Here is an 18,678-nt window from a genome sequence, read left to right as displayed (position 1 = left end):
AAAGCATTAATTTTCTGGACAATGAAACAATTGAGTCCCACCAAGATGTAGCGTGAGCATTGACAACAATAGCGCAGCTGGACAAACACACGGCCGGGCCGGCACATTAATGGCACCATCTTCCTGCTTAACAAACATCGCACAGAACAAAGGCTGGCTGCCCATGAAACCTGTTTCTTCTATTTGCTTTTCTGTAGATGGTGAGCATTGTTTTTCTGTCCGGCAGACAGGATAAGGACATAATAGCCATTGATTCCAACATGCACACGCACATCAGCAATGGCTTGATTCATGTATTAGTTATTACAGCAGTTGATGAATTCTAAGTAGTTAAGTCCATATATAGTATGGCATAACAACAAATTTGAATATGTATAGCCAGTGTAGGGAAATGTCATTTTGGAAAGAGTAATAAATATTTAGAATTAATAAAATTAACTTAGTTCATTTAACAATGTGACACATGAAAACTGCTATAACATTCCTAAAGCAGCTGTTTTATTTTGAAAGTCTTGAGACTTACAAGTATTTTGATGCTTTTATTGTGACCGAAATCTCTTTCAAAGCATCTAGAGAAAAACATCCATTGTTTCCTTTTTTCGTTCTCCGCATAAGCCACTCCCGAGTAATAGTTAACAAATTTAAGCTGAAAGCTGTTCTCTTCATTGCAACAAACCTCAATCAGTCATCAGTAGTATGGAAGTAGAATCATATAAAAAAAATAGATTGCAAAGAAATATACTACTCAAACTAAAGTGGCTACACATGGACTCTGGTTGCATTTGCTCACTGATCGAAGTGCTTTCTCTTTTGACTCAGGGACACAGAAAATGAGGGTCAAAAATCACATGACTTTGCAATCAATCCCCCTGCTTGACAGCTAGAGTCCCTTTTCACTTTTGTTACTTGATGAGCTGTAATTGACAACCCTTTTTTTCCCTTAACAGAGAAACTGAAGCTTGACCGAGATTTCAGCAAATACAACTACTTGAGCCTCGATTCTGCCGTAGTCACTGGGTTGGATGACGCCACCAGCTTCAGAACAGTCAAAGTAAGTACCGCAATTGGCCTTCAACTCAGACTGTAACAACATTCCGCTGAACACGATAAATAGTAAGGAAGTATTGAGAATCGAGGCAGTTGGATTTCTTATCTTACAATAACTGATGCAATAAAGATTGGGAAAAACCTGTGAACAATAGACCAACATATACACTTTACATCCCATCAAAGCATTTTTATCTCATCGCAAGATTAGTTACCTAATAAAAACAAAGTCAAGTCAGTTTTTTACACCTTCACCCTAATTTCCCTACTCCCAGAATGCAATGCAGATTGTGGGCTTCATGGAGGATGAGGTACTGTCGGTGCTGGAACTGGTGGCTGCTGTCCTCAAGCTCGGCAACATCGAGTTCAAGCCCGAGTCGCGATTAAACGGCACAGACGAGAGTCGCGTCAAAGATAAAAATGGTACGGAGTTAACAGCAGGTTGATGTTGTCAATGTTTCTTCTTGTTTGATCACTCCCTATTGGTGCTTTCAAAGTCTCATCTTATTTCTGCATACTAAATATATAATACAATCTAATTGCTTATGATCGACACAGCTGCTTAGCTTCTGATATTGCTTATATACATTTTATGTTTTACTTTTGCACAAATTAAAAACCTTTTTTTTCCTGGGGTGAATTAAACTGTCTCCTTAAAAAAATAATAATAATAATACCACATGCCATGCCTGGTAGGAAGATAAACAATTGCACACATACAAAGTCAACCAGATTAATGTTTTGATGCCAGGTTTTTTTTGTTGTTTGTTTGTAGTTTTGACTTTTTTTGCATTCGGATGTGTGCAGATTTAAAAGAGATGTGTGAGCTACTGGGGATCGAACAGACGGTTTTCGAAAGGGCTTTCAGCTACCGAACCGTCGAGGCGAAAGTGGAGAAGGTGTCAACTACCTTGAATGTGGCCCAGGTAAGAAGGAAGGTTAAGCATGTGAATATCCCACTTAGACGCCCACATACTTGCTCACTTTGCTGCGCTTCATGACCTGCCACCTCTCATACATGTCAATGTTACACAAAAACGTTTTAATTATAGATGAAGAGTGTTCCTCTTGGAAATGTATATGTGGGTCAGATTTTAAGGGTTAGTGTGTTCACTAAAGTGCTGCTTGCATATGGACTTTGTGAAGCTGCCATTTTGAACAAAACTGTATTTACCTTTATTTTCTTCTTTAAATTAGCCTAATGTACTGTATTTTTCTTTGCAGGCCTACTATGCCCGAGATGCCCTTGCCAAAAACCTCTACACCCGTCTCTTTAGCTGGCTTGTTACTAGAATCAATGAAAGCATAAAAGTAAGATGTATTATCTATTTCATTGTCTGTGATTTTTAAAATGTCACTTTTGGACAGAAATTCAATTTGTCCAAATAAGGTCAAATAATTATTATTATTATTTTTTTTTTAGCAAATTCAACTCATTTACTGTTTTAGAGTCTCTATATTCATTTTGTAGTATTTGTCATTTTGGAGACTGAAGAATTCCACCCAACTGCGCTGATTTATTTCATGTGCATAAGACTGTCATCACATCACTTTTCCTCTAACGCTGACAAATCTGTTCACCTGTAGGCACAACCCAAAACCCGCCACAAGGTCATGGGCGTCTTGGACATTTACGGCTTTGAGATATTCGAGGTAGGAGAAACGAAATTGTTGTGCTTTTTCTGTCTAAGTCTTATAAGGACAGAATCTGGCCACCCTTCCATTTGAGCAGCTTGAAAAGGATTTTATCCCAGGCTGTTGTGCTGGCACACCTGTGACGAGCTTATCATCACAACTGTGGGCTGATAAAAGCATATTCATATTGGATTAGTTCAGCTTTACTGCTCTCAGGAGTAAAATCCTCTTGTCGCATGTTGCGTTCAACACTAATATCTGCATGGCAGAGTTGGATAAAAAAAAAAACTCAACTTGAAGACACTGATCAATAACAAAGTATTTTTGTCGTCACATGATAAACATTGGCCAGGACAAGGCTATTGACAGCCGGATTGGTTAAAAAATAAAAAACGAGCAATCTAGCAAAATACTATTATAGATTATTCGCATTTCAAAACCCAATTGAAGTAAAATATATCATGTTTTCACTCTTCTTTATTTTCGTCACTTTCACAGCAAGCATATAATCATGCTTCCGCCATCCAGAGTTTGACTGTGGAATGACAACCAAAATAAATTGAGAGCCAATTCATTCATTGCATAGAATAACAATAATTGTTCTAAAAATGCACCATTTTTTCTATTGACCACTTATTCATTTTGTCCTATCACCATTTGCAACACTAAAACAAAAGGGCAGACTTTAGCAATATTTTAGTTTCGGACATTACGATGATTCCTTAGTTTGTGTATATATATCTAACTGAATTTAAGTATGCCGTTTCGGAATAAGTAGTTGCCCGAATACCCCCATTCATGTCTTTTGTCATGCCACTTCTCATTCATTTCACTTACTCTCAAGCCATTCCTCTCCTCTTGACTGTTGTCTTGTGTCTTGGTCACCAGAATGCAGTAAGTAACACCAGCCCGCTGTGTGCTGTGCTTCCCGCATGCTCTCATCCTCCTAATTATGCCGCGCTTACTAAAATACCTTTTGAAGAGTGTGCTAAGCTGCCACATGGCTTTAAAGAAGCAAAGTAACACTTGCGTTAGTTGGCATCTATTGTGTGGTTTCCCTGCAAATTGAAGATTGTTTTTTCTGAGATTTTCTTTTCAGAAAATTCAGATTTCAACCTTGTTTGCTGCCACTCACCTTGCTTTGCAATCAAAAAGCGTGTGCATTTTAGCGGTGAAGGTGAGGCACTTAGTAAAGGGAAATGGGAAATGAATTGAAAAGCAGGTTACTTTATTTCTTTTTTTGCTTTGTCTTCCCATTTCCTTGACATTGAGAAACCTTGCGGTGCCCTTCACTTGTTTGCTCTCGCACCAAATGCACTTCTAACCATTTTATTGCTTTAGCAAATAATGTTTCACCCAACAGGTAGCATAATTTAGACATCTGCCAGGAAGTATGACGTGCCACTCAATGGGTCATAATTGACAACAGTTATAATTGCCTGTAAATGTTTAACACGCATATCAGAGTGGTTCCTTGTTAATTCATCCCATCTGCTTTTCACTAGGATGTGGAATAGTAGTTGTAGTTCACTAATTATCTTGGCATAGGCAGCCCATTTTAGAATTGGCTAATATTATTAGAGGAAAGATTGCATTGTAACCAGACATGTTCATATTTTTAGTATAAGTAAATAAGAATATCTCTGGGTTTGTACAGGATAACAGCTTTGAACAGTTCATCATCAATTACTGCAATGAGAAGTTGCAGCAGATCTTCATCGAGCTGACCTTGCGTGAGGAGCAGGAGGAATACGTCAGAGAGGCAAGTTATCAAAAGACATGGAATCTATACATATTTGCTATCTCTTGAGATTCAGGTGCCCAAGTGTTGCCAAAGTATCACCCACCCCTCTTTGTAAATATGTACAGTTACAGTTTACAAATGGTAAAAAAAATTGAAGAAAAATGACCCAGAGAACAGCGACAATCCATGATGTTTCTGGATTACCATGCTGTTGACTAAACACATAAATTCTAATTTGACTGTTAATTTTACAATTAATTAATTAAACTTTTGCCAGAGACAGTCGGTTCAAAGGTCAATAATGTTTTTACATGAAGGCTAGCTACCTATTGATTGTTTTCCATTATAAATATCACTACTCAGAAAATGTCTATCTCCTTTTTGTTTTATTATCTTAAATATTGAGTTGGGGGCCTATGCAGGAAGAGCAATACAACTCACACCATATTATTTTGTTGTATGGCCCAAACTAATTACTGTTCTTTCCATTTACGCATCCCTCCTCCCCCAATCCAACACAAGAAAATGATCCCGTTGTGGACTGTCAAGATCTGCTTGTTTTCAAAGCCTTGTGTGCATGAGTGCTGACCCCTAAACTCCGTCCCTACAAACACTAGCGCTCATATTCTGGCCTCTCTCCAGTGTGCAGCCTGGGAAAATACCACAGGCCCCGTCAACAGAAGAGAGTCGCACCAATCCAAATTTTGCTGATCGTCCATCAGTAGGAGCCACGCCTGCTTTGCAGCGCCCCCCGCCCTCAATATATCTGTCACATTGCTTACATCAACTAAAGCTGTTCCCAGCCCATTAGTTGCTGTGATTTAGCGAGCCACAAAAGCAGCAGGTTTTGCTGTTGCTTGGAAATGTGATGTTGTCCCCAAAGTAACAATACAGCAAGGTTACAATCCCCCCCACTTTTTCCCATACAGATATTGTTTACTCTAATGTAATGGAAAACATGTTGGGAGGAATGTTTTTTTTTGTGACTGTAATTAAATCCTTTTATTTTGTTGTCCAGCCATTTAAAGTCGACCTCAATTTCCTTTTGTTGCAGGGCATCGAGTGGACTAACATTGAATATTTCAACAATGCCATTATCTGTGACCTCATTGAGAATGTAAGTCATATTGTTAGTGTATGGTCCGTGTGATCCTTTTTTTCTTGAGGGTTTCAATGGAATGCAAACCCACTCTTGGTCTTATTTACCACCAGAACCAAAACGGCATCATGGCGATGTTGGATGAGGAGTGTCTTCGTCCCGGAACCGTGACGGATGATACATTTCTCGATAAACTCAACACCATCTGTGCCGAGCACCAACATTTTGAGAGCCGTCTGAGCAAAAATTCAAAGTTCCTCAACGACCACAGCTTGCCTCACAGCTGCTTCCGCATACAGCACTATGCCGGAAAGGTACTGGATGGGGAAACTACGAGTGATGGGGTGGTTTTTAGCTTGGAAATCGCTATTGAAAGTGATGCCAAGCAGGTCAATTAAGTTGCTGTAACTAATTAGGCAAGCACTAAGCCTGCTGTGTCAAATTGATATTATTTTTGCGTGGCACATAGTTGTTATGGGGCTGTGATGATTCCCAAAAAAGAGGCCACAAAAGTATCTTTAAAAAATATATACAATTTTGTACAGAAAAAATAGGCATTTATTTAAAAAAATAGTGTGTCTGTATATAGATGTTTTTTTTCTATAATCTTTGGACAAAAAAAGTGGTCTAAAAAATTTAGGAGAACAAAGGTAAATGAACTGTTTTGCCGGATGCTGTAGTCAAAGTGTCATTTTTTATGTATAACTTAAGCTATAACCTTAAATCTTGTGACTATTTTGTTGCTGCGATTTAGTTGCACAGAAAGCAACACTTTTTTGATTTTGAAAAATGACTGCGATTTACACGTGCCTAAACCAAAAAGAAAATAATAATTAATCCCTTTGTGTCAAGGTGCTGTACTGCGTTGAAGGCTTTGTGGACAAGAACAACGACCTCCTTTATCGGGACTTGTCGCAAGCCATGTATAAGGCCAGCCACAGTCTGATCAAACAGCTGTTCCCTGAGGGTAACCCTAGCAAAGTCAACCTCAAACGACCGCCCACTGCCGGCTCCCAGTTCAAAGCATCAGTGGGCACTTTAATGAGGAACCTTCAGACCAAGAACCCCAACTACATCCGGTAGCTCTTCTGTGCGTGTGCCAACAAATCTTTAACAATGCAGCTTTCGTAACCTTGCTGTGTATCCAGGTGCATCAAACCAAATGATAAGAAAGCAGCTCACATCTTTACGGAATCGCTGGTTTGCCACCAAGTTAACTACTTGGGCCTGATGGAGAACGTGCGCGTAAGACGAGCCGGTTACGCCTTCCGCCAGGGGTACGAGCCCTGCCTGGAGCGCTACAAAATGCTTTGCAAACGGACCTGGCCTCATTGGAGAGGGCCTGCCAGGTAATGGTCATGTTTATTCACCACTAGTAGTTATCAGGCAAGGCGAGGGGCGGGCATAGGGCCCCCGTTAGTGAGACCTTTGCCAGACCCCATGGAGGCTTTCAGTTGAAATGAGTAGCAGTGGACTTTAAATCTAGTCAGTGAGCTTACTCCCGGCGGAAAGAGCGTGTGATCGCCGCTAATAGGCGGTCGTTGGAGTGGTCAGCTCCCAGGTGGGATTGTGTGCAGCTGCAAGATGAGGAATCTGCTTAGACTTGTATAATGACACATAATGTTTCCTGTGAGTACATTGTTTTAAAAGGAAAGGCACATTTTCTCCTGAGTTATTATGCAGAACATTAGTCACCATTTTTATCTATGTTGGCAAATGGTTAGGTGTGAAACGCAGGTGCCCCCCAGTGTTATGGGAAACAATCACCAACTGATGTTTGCTTGAATTCCGTCATTAACTTTCATGTTCACTTCCGCTGACGAGTATATTGGTTTATTAGGTTTGAATGGCAAGCTAGGAAATAATCATTCTTCCATAACATGTTTTTCTTTTTTTATCCCCTTCCATTAAATAACTGCTGTCTTTCAATGCATTGGCTTTCAGCCCTTCCTGTGTGGATGTATTGGATCTTTATTGCCGTCAATGAAAACAATTGAATGATCTATCTTGAATATCTGTGTGTAGAGAAGTTTGTTATTTTGCAGATACAATCCACAGGACATATTCTCCGTGTGTGAATAGGCATATTTCATAGAGCCTCACTCAGCGCTCTCACATAAGAACATACATTACACTGCATACTCCTCAAATGGAACGGTCCCCTCTCAACACAAAAACATGCAGAGGCATTTTCTTATCAGTCTTTGCCTTCCATATCAAGCAGTCTCATGCCGGGCCCGCTTTGCTGCTAAATTACATTCCTATCTCGCATACACTCTCTTTCGTCACTCAATTTTTATTTTATTTTTTTGCTTCTGTTCATTTGTAATATGTTCACTCTGATTTATATCCAACAAGCTTTTTTAAACATATTTTTTTTTATCCCATAGGGAGGGAGTCGAAGTACTTATGGCGGATCTTCAAGTCCCAACTGATGAATTTTCTTATGGCCGCTCAAAAATCTTCATCAGGAATCCGCGGACGGTATTTATTTATTTTGTCCTTTGCCATATGTTCATGATTGTTAAAAGGTTGTTCTGTGCTGTTTTTACATAATGTTTGTGTAAGGGGGTGGTGCCCCATAGACACACACGCACATACACAGGCACACTTAATGTATCGCCTTCAACCAAACACATGCTTCCGTTTAGCCGTCGCGTCTAACATGGGAAATGAACATCTTGACTTGCCACTTTAACTGCTCGAGCGTGCAGCATTTTATGGTTTTCATGTCCACCTAAATTCTTGGAAACGCGTTGTTTCAATGTAATCACGGAAGCTACCTAACCTGCCTCTATCTTTTAGATAGTTTGGGGCCTAAGTGGTAGAACTGCATTGTTTTCCCTTGAGAAAGTGGCACATGGACTTTGTCCTTGATATCACTAAATCAATATTTGTTCTGAGATAACCTTTCCTCCCCATTTAATGAAGATGGGGGAAGGATATTGCCCTTTTAAAAGTGAAAAACAATATACGGCAATTGTGTTCATTTCATTTTTTCTTTCCAGCTTTTCTTCTTAGAAGAAAGGAGGAGGCAATGCCTGCAAGACTTGGCTACGCTCATTCAAAAAATCTACCGTGGTTGGAAGTGTCGCACTCATTTTTTGTTGCTGAAAAAGAGTCAGATTGTGGTGGCGGCATGGTACCGTCGCTTTGCGGTAAGAAGTATGCATTCACATTTGCAATGTGGAGAGAATACACGTCATCTATTGCGGCCTTTAAGTGTTAACAGGTGCTCTATTGTTGTTCTTTGTCATCTAATAGCAACAAAAGAAATACCAGAAGATCAAGAGTGCCACCACTGTTGTGCAGTCGTACACTCGAGGATGGCAGGTGAGCTTTCATCCTACTTTTGTTTGCCGTTCTTTTTAATTCTGTTCCATTCATTGTATGTACCGCTTATCCTCACAAGGGTGACGTTCAAATGAAATCTCTTTGTTAGGCACGCAAACTGTTGAGAGAGCTGAAACATCAGAAAAAGTGCCAGGAGGCGGTGACCACCATTGCAGCTTACTGGCACGGCACTCAGGTACGCCTGCATTTATTGTCGTTTCGTGTCAACAGATTGCAAGCTCAAGGCCCTTTCATCATCCCGAACACTTCCACGGAACTGTTCTTTCTCTCTATCTAATGCGTTTGAGGCTGCCTCTTCTGCCCACCACGTCAGCGCTACGTGGCTTTGTCTTGACTTTTTGGTGGATTTGTTCTTTTCCCCCTTCTTGTCACGCTCTCTCCTCTGTCCTACCTAACGTCGCCACGTCCCTCCAGGCTCGAATGGAGCTGCGACGTCTAAAACAAGAAGTGCGGAATAAACATGCCGTGACACTAATTTGGGCATACTGGCAGGGAACCAAGGTATTTGCACCCGCTTGTACTGTAGTGTGTAGCTGTCTCGGCTGTCTTGTCATGCCTAACAACCATTACGTGAAGTGAAACTGGCCTTTAGCTTTTTTTCGTAACACTCACCCGGCTTCCACTGTTATCAGTCGCTCTAGTTTGTCATACTCTGTGATGTAAAGGATACAGTACATCAATTACAAAACGGCGTGAAATCTTTCAATGTGAAAAGTTATCAATTATCACCCCATATAATTAGGTTATATATATATACATAATTAGGTTATATATATCTATGTGTATATGTACACATGTACATATATGTACACATGTAGACATATGTACACATGTACACATATGTACACATGTACACATATGTACACATGTACACATATGTACACGTATGTACACTACTACGTCGGCAAAAGCAAAGGTGCTCAAATAGAATATGCTAAGGCTAATGTTGCGTGGTTGAGAAGGATCTATTTCTTATCAGCGTTTACATTATCAGTCATCTTCACGGTACTATTATCATATTCCAAAGTCTCTAATCCCAGTGATAGGAGATTCTTTGATAACGTTTTGTGAGGTATTTGCTCTAGACAGATCCTTTCATCACCCGGTGTGTCTGTTTTTGTCCTTTATTAACCTGGTTCCAAAAGTCATGACGTTTATGGACAAATTGAATGACCTGTGACTGAATTTTTCCACAATTGCCACCGCTTTCTGTCAGGCACGAAGGGAGTTGCGTCAGCTGAAGGAAGAGGCAAGGAATAAACGCGCCGTTTCGGTCATTTGGGCCGCCTGGCAAGGCACCAAGGTATTTGGGAGGCCTGTCAGATTGACTTATTGATTAGTCGCCTCCATTAACATCACCCACAAAAACAACTCCCCCATGTCATCATATCAAAATGATTTTTTTAACTCATTCCACCAACCCAACCAAAGTGTTTTGCACACCCTTGTTCAAATGCCAGGTTTTAGTCACATTCAAAAAGGAGAGCAATATAATTCATTTCATACCATTTTAACATCATTGTGACTTAAAAATACTACACGTCTAATATTAAGAATTAGTTTAGAAGTTGTTTAGGTGACTTTCAATGAGTAAATCGTCTTTTGAAATGTTATGTTTTTATTTAAGTAGATCTTTTTTCTGCCCCTTTTTGTCACTGAGCTGTGATGTGAGTGCTTGTTTTAGTTTGATTAAAAGTGATGGCTCAAAGTGATACATGACAGTTGCAGCTATTGCTTGGATAAAATGAGTATTGTGGACAGAAAATGATAGTTTCCATTTTTCCAGCCCCAAAACGTAAAAATGTGCATTTTATTTCTGACTAGTGTTGCTAGCCAATGAATAATAGATCAACATCGACCGTTTTATGGCAGGCTTATTGTTTAACTTCAATTATTCATTGGATGGTGTGTAGATATTGGTGTCAAAACCCTATCTTACCCAAAACTGCAACCGTACTCAGCTGAGCTGATGCCATTGTCAGCACAGGCATTTGAACAGGGATGTCTTGATATTTAGCGTTTTCAGCAGTGTTTTCATTGACACTAAACCCTGCATGCTATGTGTTGCCTGGACCGCATGCTAACTTTCTCCGCGTAGCCAATGCATGTTTTGCCTTTTTGCATTGCTGTGCTGCCGACATATTTCTCCACAGGAAGTTTGAAAGCCTTCAGGTGATATTTTCTCTCACATTCTCACACCGTGACAAAAATCGTAATTTCTTTTACAGAAACTCCTGAGAAAATAATTGAATGTCATAAAGTGTTTCTTTCTCAAAGGGTGAAGGGTTTGTGTGTAGTGTGTGTGTGTGTGTGTTTGCAGTGTTTGATGTCCGCTCACTTTTGGGCATCTCGATGTCGCCCTTTTCTTCTGCTCATCTACTCTTGCTTGGTTTTTTTGTTTTTTTTTCCCCCCACCCTCTTCCCTACCTTCCCCTTTGTTATATATCCTGGCTCATCCCACAAACAGGCTCGCAGGGAGCTGAGGAGATTGAAGGAAGAAGCCAGGCGTAAGCATGCCGTCGCTGTGATTTGGGCCTGCTGGCAGGGACTAAAGGTACCGAGAAGCCTTCAGGCCGAATCATCACCGACCGAGCCTCCCCACTACTAACAGAACCCCCACCATCTTTGCTCATGTCTTCTTCAGTTGTCTCCATTCCAATTCGGGAAGCCGGTCTCTGCCTAGTGTCGACATTGTACTTTATTCCAAATGGCATAGGTTTCATTGGTGCACCACCTTTTATGTATTGTGGAAAAAACTAAAGAAAAATAATTGGGGGTCATTCTAGAATTGGAGGACATTTGGCTTCAGAATTCTTGAAAAATACCCTTCACTTCGGCTTTTCAGATAGATATACATCAATAATAAGTAATAATCTGTCAAAGGCTTAGTTAGCTCATCTTACAATGGTGATATTTGTATTACTGCAGTTTTTTTACTCTTGGTTTACTCTAAAAATGCAGGTTTTTGTTTTTTTTACTCTTGGTTTAATCTAAAAATGCAGGTTTTTGTTTTTTTTACTTTTGGTTTACTATAGAAATGCAGGTTTTAGGGTTTTATTTTTACTCTTGGTTTACTCTTAAATGCAATTTGTAGGATTTTTGTATTTGGATAATTAAAGGATGTCAAATGCCCTCCAATTCTGGCATGACTCACCATTGGCCAGCAGCTAAATTTTTATCTCAACTGCTCTTATTGACCACAATAGACGCACCTATCCAGTTATTCCGGGAGAACGTGCGGGCAAATGTTAGAGGAACGTCCAATTCACTGGGCCGAGGCCGTATCCTGTTGCTGTCTTTTTATCTATTCGACTAACCCAATGTAAAGGGACACTGTTTTGTGTATACCCTGTCCTTTCCTCTTTCTCTAGGTGTGCGTTTAGTGTGTGACATTGTGGGGATTGTCTGAAAGTGTCCACGTGGACATCATTGCTGTGTTAATCTCTCATCATCCTAATTGTTCACCCAGCACACCACAACCCAGTTTGCACCTGTTCACAACACACTTTCTCACTATTAAGGTCGGCGTAAAGGTTGTTTAACCATAAATGCCATTAACTGTCCCATCAGGGGTGATTTGTTTTGATGTAATCGCAGCGGCTCCGAGAGACTACTTTCATTTCTTCCCATCCGTTTCATGTCAAATGAAGGCACATCAAAAGCTGATTGTTTTTATTTTTCTTTGCCTGTCTTTGATAGGTCCGCAGGGAATACAGAAAATTCTTCAGGGCAAATGCAGGGAAAAAGATCTACAACTTCACCATACAGAGAATTGTGAGTCAATTGTCAAAAATGAGGTGCTAATAGGTTCATGTCTTGAAAGATTTTATGTGATTATCCTTTACAGATGCAGAAATACTTTCTTGATCTGAAGAAAACTTTGCCTTCAACGTCACCTGTTGACAAGAACTGGCCTGCCCGGCCATATCGCTTCCTGGAAGGACCCCACACAGAACTAAAGAGACTTTTCCATCTATGGAGGGTGGGTAAAAAAAAAGAATGATGCAAATAGGAATTGAATTGTAGACCGAAACCACAAAAAGTCTACAGAAATCCCTTCTGTGAACTTCTTTGCCCTTCCCTCTTTTTGCTCAGTGCAAGAAATACAGGAACCAGTTCACCGAGGAGAAAAAGGCAGTGTATGAGGAAAAGCTGGAGGCAAGTGAGATTTTCAAGGATAAAAAGTCTCTCTATCCAAGCAGGTATGGAAAAATGGCGCAGTTCTCCGTCTTGTTCACGCTGATGCTTGAGCTATATTGTACACGGGTATGTTTTGCCTCAGTGTGAGCCAACCCTTCAAAGGAGACTACCTGGAGATCGGCAAAAACCCCAAGTACCAGAAACTCAATAGTTCAGTGGATGAAAAGGTTCTGTTAGCAGATGTGGTCAACAAGATTAACAGAGCAAATGGCAAAGTAAGAAATATTCTGGTATCAGCTGCCTTTGGAAAGTGAAACGTTTCATTTTAAACAACCCTTGTATTTTTTTGTTGTTGTTGCTACAGCTTATCATTTGGCTTTTTTTTTTCCACCGTTTTAACCGTTTTGTCGTCTTCAGGGAGCTACTCGCATCCTCTTGCTGACTAAGAAGAACATGGTACTGGCAGACCAGAAAACGGGCCAGGTCAAGGCCAGTGTCGCTCTGCCGGACCTCACCAGCGTCTCGGTCAGCACGCAGAACGATGGTTTCTTTGCTCTTAAGCTCAAAGAGGTGAGGGCGAATAGACAAAAAAAAAAGAACGGAGTTGAATCACTGATGTGAAAAATGGCTCAGTGAGAGATGTTTGTCTTTTAACTTTTCCGCAGGGCTCAGCGTCAGCCGTCAAAGGAGACTTTTTACTCAGCAGCGAGCACTTGATCGAGACTATCACTAAAATCCACCACATCGGTTCCACTGCTTCCGACCAAGGAGAGCAACTCAATGTCGACATCACGGACGAGTGAGTTCAGTCTGTTTTGTTTATATAGCGACAATATGTAAATAAGCAAAACAAATAATCCTGGGTGAGTGAGCAGTTTGTTCCACAGCACACTGTAAAAAATAAATGTTAGGTTTACATAAAAGGGGCTTTGCAGCTGGGGTTATATTAGAATATAAAAAGTAAATATACAAAATAAGTCATGGTAATAGATCAGACAACCATCAAATTAATTTTGAAAGAAGTCATTTGTTTTTAAAAATCACAGGATGCAAAGGACAATCGGAAATTGCCCTTTAGTTTGTTAAAACAGCATTGGTATCAGGTTAAAGTTTTTTTTATGAATGAATATTATCCAGAATAGTCACGAATAAATATTACAACCAAGAAACATCAATTTATCCCTTTGGATTATTTTATATATCCAGTAAGTTTATTTGTGCAAGACAAAATTTCAATTCCTACACTGTTTTACATGTACATGGTCATTAATATGTATTGGCCCTTTATTAAATAAATCAAACTAAAAAAGGTTCAAACCACACTTTCACAAGGGGTAGATTTAAAATGAAAAAAGAGGGAGCACAGTGATGTCACCACCATTTTCTGTAAATCAAGTTATTTACTGCATTTTGCTGTTTTGTATTCTTACCATGAAGTTTAAGTTTAGCACCATTTTTTTTTTCTTTTATTATACAAACGTCAACAGAACTTTTTTTTTTTCTCCCCTCAGGTTTTTGGTACAATTCAAGCAGGACAAAGTATGCGTCAAGTTCATCCAGGGAGCCCCCAAAAATGGCAACGGCGTTTCCTGCAAGCGTAAAAACAACCGTCTGCTGGAGGTGTCGGTACCGGCCTCAGCATAATGACCAAACATTTTTTTCTAGATTGTCCTAATTCCAGACTGAAGTGAGTACCATTATCTTGCAGAATTACTGTGCAGTTGTTTGACTTTTTTTCCCCCGCCCTCAACTATTGCTGCATCTTTTGTACCACTTTTTTTGTGGCAAAGAAAGCCTGAAATTGGTAAAAAGTTTCAATGACGTGAGATAATAGGCTGAGTGGCTGCATTTTCGTTCCCTTTTTGGTAGAGGTTAGTTCTACGTACCACTTTTTTGCAACCAAAAAAAAGCCTTCTAATCATAGGGAAAGAAATTTGCTAAAAAAGCTTTATTTGGTTTAGGAAGATTGCAGTCATTTTGCTATTTTCTTCATTTTAGTAAAAGACTCTAGCCTTCAAATTGCGCTATGGAAATTGAGGAAAAAAACTTTTAGAAGTGCAAGAAAGAAGATGAAATGACCTTCTGACTCAAGCATTATATTTGTAACTTTTAAGCCTTGAATTGGGGTGCATGCCACAGAAACTTTGGAATTGTGTGCATAGATTTAAGATGGCTAACTTTTTTTGCAGCAAAGAAATTAGGGCTGGACAAATGAGCTTTTAATGCTGTTGAAATATGAGAAAATAACTACCATTCAGAGAATAGTTTTGCAAATGTTGATGCTCACTCGGCCTGGAATGGCAACTTCAGTCCCCTGAAACAGCGGTAAGATAAGAAAGACGGTCCGAGCCCCCGACTGGCCCCCGACTCGTCCATTTTTAAGCCGCTTCGACTTGAAACGCGCGATGACTTGTGGGAGCTGTCGTGTCAGGAACTTTAAATACTGCACTTGCTTTTATACTTTGGTAAAACCAAAACAAAACAAACAAAAAAAAAACCTGAGAATGAGCAGAAAATGAATTTGATTGTAAGCTGTATTATTTTCTTCACGGTTTAACTCAAAGGAAAAGGCCTGTGTGCTGTTTGAATTGTGAGATTATTGTAAAAGCAACGTTTTTTTTCCTTTTTATTCTCCCATTAATTCCGACGTGCCAATGACTTGTCACGTGGCGTGGATACGATTCCCCTCTTAGTGATGATTGCCAAAAACAAAAAAAAGTGAAGAAATGGGGACCACATTCGCATGCGGACGCTGCACACGTGATCAATACCTTTTTGTTTTTTACCCCCTCCTATTATAGCCAGTGTGTGATCCATGGCAAGCTTTATTTAATCCGTGACAATACTCAAGCCATGGGGGTAAAAATACCGACAAATACGAGACGGTACTCTGGCGTTTTGAGCTTGTGCGCTTCCCATTCCAAGCTTTCCCGTTTGATATTTCTTTCGTGTGCAATATTTGCTCTGTACTAATCGCTTTTTTGTTGTTTTTACGCGGCTAAGCGGTAGTACGTGCCATGGGGTGCGGCCTTAAGCTGTGTGGCCTTCGCATGGACCAATCAGGGTCTCGCTATCCTCGGTTGTAAAATTTCAGCTTTTTCAATTATAGTTTAAGCTGATATTATTATTTTTTTTGCTGAGAATAACCAAACGCGACGAATCACAAGTTTGATCTAGTTTTCGGATATTCTGGAAGAGGAATTGAGGAATATTGTTGAAAGGGAAATGTGGTTCGGTCCAGTACTTTGCTTTGTAGTGTGTACTTTTTGAATGTCACCTATGAGATGCTGAGACTACTCCTTTTTGAGACGTTTGTTTCTCATGTTTTTGCTCAATTCACATCTGTTCCTAGGCTGTTTTGTGTCTACAGCCGCTTGTGTGCCTCAAAACGTTTTGTTCCTCGATACGGAACGCGGAAAAGATTCAATGTAACATATACAAGCAATGTTTTTTTTTTAATATTAAATAAAGATCAGTAATAAGTAAAACTTAGCGTGGGGATGTAGGTTTTTTGTGCGGTTATTTATGGCTTGGTTGTTGGTGTAATTTGCTCATTGCACAAGAAGGTACTGTGAATTAGTTTCAAGCCTTTTCGGATTATTTGGCTGCTTACAGAAATATTTATTCCCAATTCTAACATATGCAATTTTATGCTACACAGTATTTTTTTCCTCAAAACATTTCAAAAATTGACAAATTTGAACCATAAAACTGAGATAACTTACTCATATTTAAATAGAAATGCATAAAAAAATCCAGTTAAAAGATTAAAAGGAAGTCAATCTTTTCTACTAAAACCTAAATATTAAATATATGAGTACATTTGCAATTTAGTGGCTAAAAAAAGGCCTTTCACTAGTTAGTTTGAATCTGTAAATGCTCTGCCGCACGTCATGATTCGAATTCAGCTCAAAACAAGATTTTATCCATATCCCAGAGAGAGCCTTTGGGGATTTTAATTCCTCCATACTATCAACAAGAGGCCCGTCCTGTCCTCCAAGCAAACTCCTGGTGGTTCATAACTAGACGAAGGGCCGGCCGGACAGCCCTCGGCCAGATGTTTTCCATCTTGTCCCGGGTTACATTCCGTGGCTGGCCGAGCCCCGACGGCAACGGCTCTCCGGGGAGCGGCCCTTTAGATTGAGCTGGTAAATATAGCCCGGCGCAAAGGAACTGGTTCCCACCGTTGCAGAGGTTGCAGAGGCTGGGAAAAGAAGGGGGAGACCATCGACTGTCCCCACCCACCCCCCCATTCTGCAATAGGGACAGTCCCAAAACTGGGGCTGGGCGATTGTTTCCTAAAGGGGATTCTGTCAATCCCAGAAAGGGTGATTATTTACTGGTACTATACTAGTGTATATACCTCCCAGCGATGAAGGAAATGGCTTGACAAATTGACTCTGGGAATTTGTTGGCCTTTAGTTCCATCGTGTGGAAAAGGTTAGGCATTACAGTTGCTTATGCCTCCCTACAAGTTGAAAGAATTGTTGTTGTACTATGTGAGCAAAACCACTAGAGGGTCTCCTCAATCTTTACTAGACTAAAAAAATAGTGTAATTCAACTCTTTTCAATAAATGGCATTTAAAACAAAACAAAAAACAGACATACATCCTCTTGTTCTCAACACCTTTGTATGCCCTTGACAGAGAATACTGACATTTTTTAATGTTTGATGAAGAATCAGGCAAATTTTACTTAAGGGCTATTTAGAGTGTCCAATGTGCCTACCATGCATGTTTTTTTTTAATTGAGTACCCACAGGAAACCCATACAAACTCCACACAGATGGACCTGACCTGGATAAGAACCCAGGAGCCAAGAACTGTGAGGCCGATGCGTTAACCACTTGCTCCACTGGGCTGCTTGTTCAGGTCTGACAAATGAAATTGTGCTTTTTGAGTTAGTTGTCGTTGTTGTTGTTGTTGTTGTTGTTGTTGTTGTTGTTGTTGTTGTTGTTGTTGTTGTTGTTGTTGTTGTTGTTGTAAATGACCAGCTTCAAATATTCCATTATATGTGCATTCCTAAAACTCACTTGTTTTTTTTGTACAGAATCATGCTGAATCCAGTCGGCTCTTATATTGAGGTAATTGTTTTTTTCTATGACCACACCCACAAGTGGAAACATTTCAAACCAACACATTTAATAGAGTATTAGGAAATGTCAACACATATCAGTACGTTCCTGTTTTCAGTCTTCTTTAGTCAAATATACAGTGTCACACAAACTAGTGTAGCACCATTTCGTCCATGAACTCATCTGGAAAACCATTCATTTGAAATGCAAGGAACACGGGACACACACAGAGTGTTATTACTTGGCCATGGCATTATGCGAAAGAGACCCTGAAAAGACTGAACGGACTTTGATTAATGACAGCGAGTGGGTGGTGGAGAGTTTGTGTCCCCACTCACCCTCATGTCACCAGCACACTCAATGGCTTCATCAATTTGTAGCCATTATCACATCAATATAAACCAGAATGCCGGAAGGAGGGACGTGTATGGAGGGGGGTCTTGGGGTTTAAAAGAAGAAAAAAAATGTCGTACCATCTGTGAATTTTTGAACACAATTTGAGCAAATAGCCATGGTTTTCAAGCATTTCAGGCTACGACCAAAAAGCAAAATACTGTCAGCAGAACCCAAAAGAACAGCTGGAC

The 18,678-nt window shown here is 40.0% G+C and overlaps 1 protein-coding gene across 7 annotated transcripts in view; it reads left to right on the top strand.

Moving 5' to 3' along the window:
- myo1b (myosin IB) overlaps positions 1–16,507 on the top strand; it is a 32,417-nt gene extending 15,910 nt beyond the window's left edge. For 2 of the 7 annotated variants that reach the window (XM_077727569.1, XM_077727570.1), the window contains 24 exons: positions 948–1,051; positions 1,323–1,470; positions 1,855–1,973; positions 2,272–2,358; positions 2,635–2,700; positions 4,340–4,444; positions 5,481–5,543; positions 5,639–5,839; positions 6,378–6,604; positions 6,674–6,874; positions 7,916–8,009; positions 8,534–8,683; positions 8,790–8,858; positions 8,968–9,054; positions 9,294–9,380; positions 10,096–10,182; positions 11,347–11,433; positions 12,579–12,653; positions 12,727–12,861; positions 12,975–13,081; positions 13,162–13,294; positions 13,437–13,589; positions 13,685–13,818; positions 14,531–16,507. In XM_077727569.1, coding sequence (XP_077583695.1) covers positions 948–1,051; positions 1,323–1,470; positions 1,855–1,973; positions 2,272–2,358; positions 2,635–2,700; positions 4,340–4,444; positions 5,481–5,543; positions 5,639–5,839; positions 6,378–6,604; positions 6,674–6,874; positions 7,916–8,009; positions 8,534–8,683; positions 8,790–8,858; positions 8,968–9,054; positions 9,294–9,380; positions 10,096–10,182; positions 11,347–11,433; positions 12,579–12,653; positions 12,727–12,861; positions 12,975–13,081; positions 13,162–13,294; positions 13,437–13,589; positions 13,685–13,818; positions 14,531–14,663 — 2,852 coding nt within the window. In that variant the 3' untranslated portion in view covers positions 14,664–16,507. The remainder of the gene's footprint in view (positions 1–947; positions 1,052–1,322; positions 1,471–1,854; positions 1,974–2,271; positions 2,359–2,634; positions 2,701–4,339; positions 4,445–5,480; positions 5,544–5,638; positions 5,840–6,377; positions 6,605–6,673; positions 6,875–7,915; positions 8,010–8,533; positions 8,684–8,789; positions 8,859–8,967; positions 9,055–9,293; positions 9,381–10,095; positions 10,183–11,346; positions 11,434–12,578; positions 12,654–12,726; positions 12,862–12,974; positions 13,082–13,161; positions 13,295–13,436; positions 13,590–13,684; positions 13,819–14,530) is intronic. The other 5 variants (XM_077727572.1, XM_077727574.1, XM_077727573.1 and 2 more) reach the window with 3 other exon arrangements.
- Positions 16,508–18,678: the final 2,171 nt, after the last annotated feature.

The sequence above is a fragment of the Stigmatopora nigra genome, chromosome 11 (genome assembly GCF_051989575.1).
Source record: "Stigmatopora nigra isolate UIUO_SnigA chromosome 11, RoL_Snig_1.1, whole genome shotgun sequence".
NCBI lineage: Eukaryota > Metazoa > Chordata > Actinopteri > Syngnathiformes > Syngnathidae > Stigmatopora > Stigmatopora nigra.
This window is presented reverse-complemented; position numbering and strand designations above follow the sequence as displayed.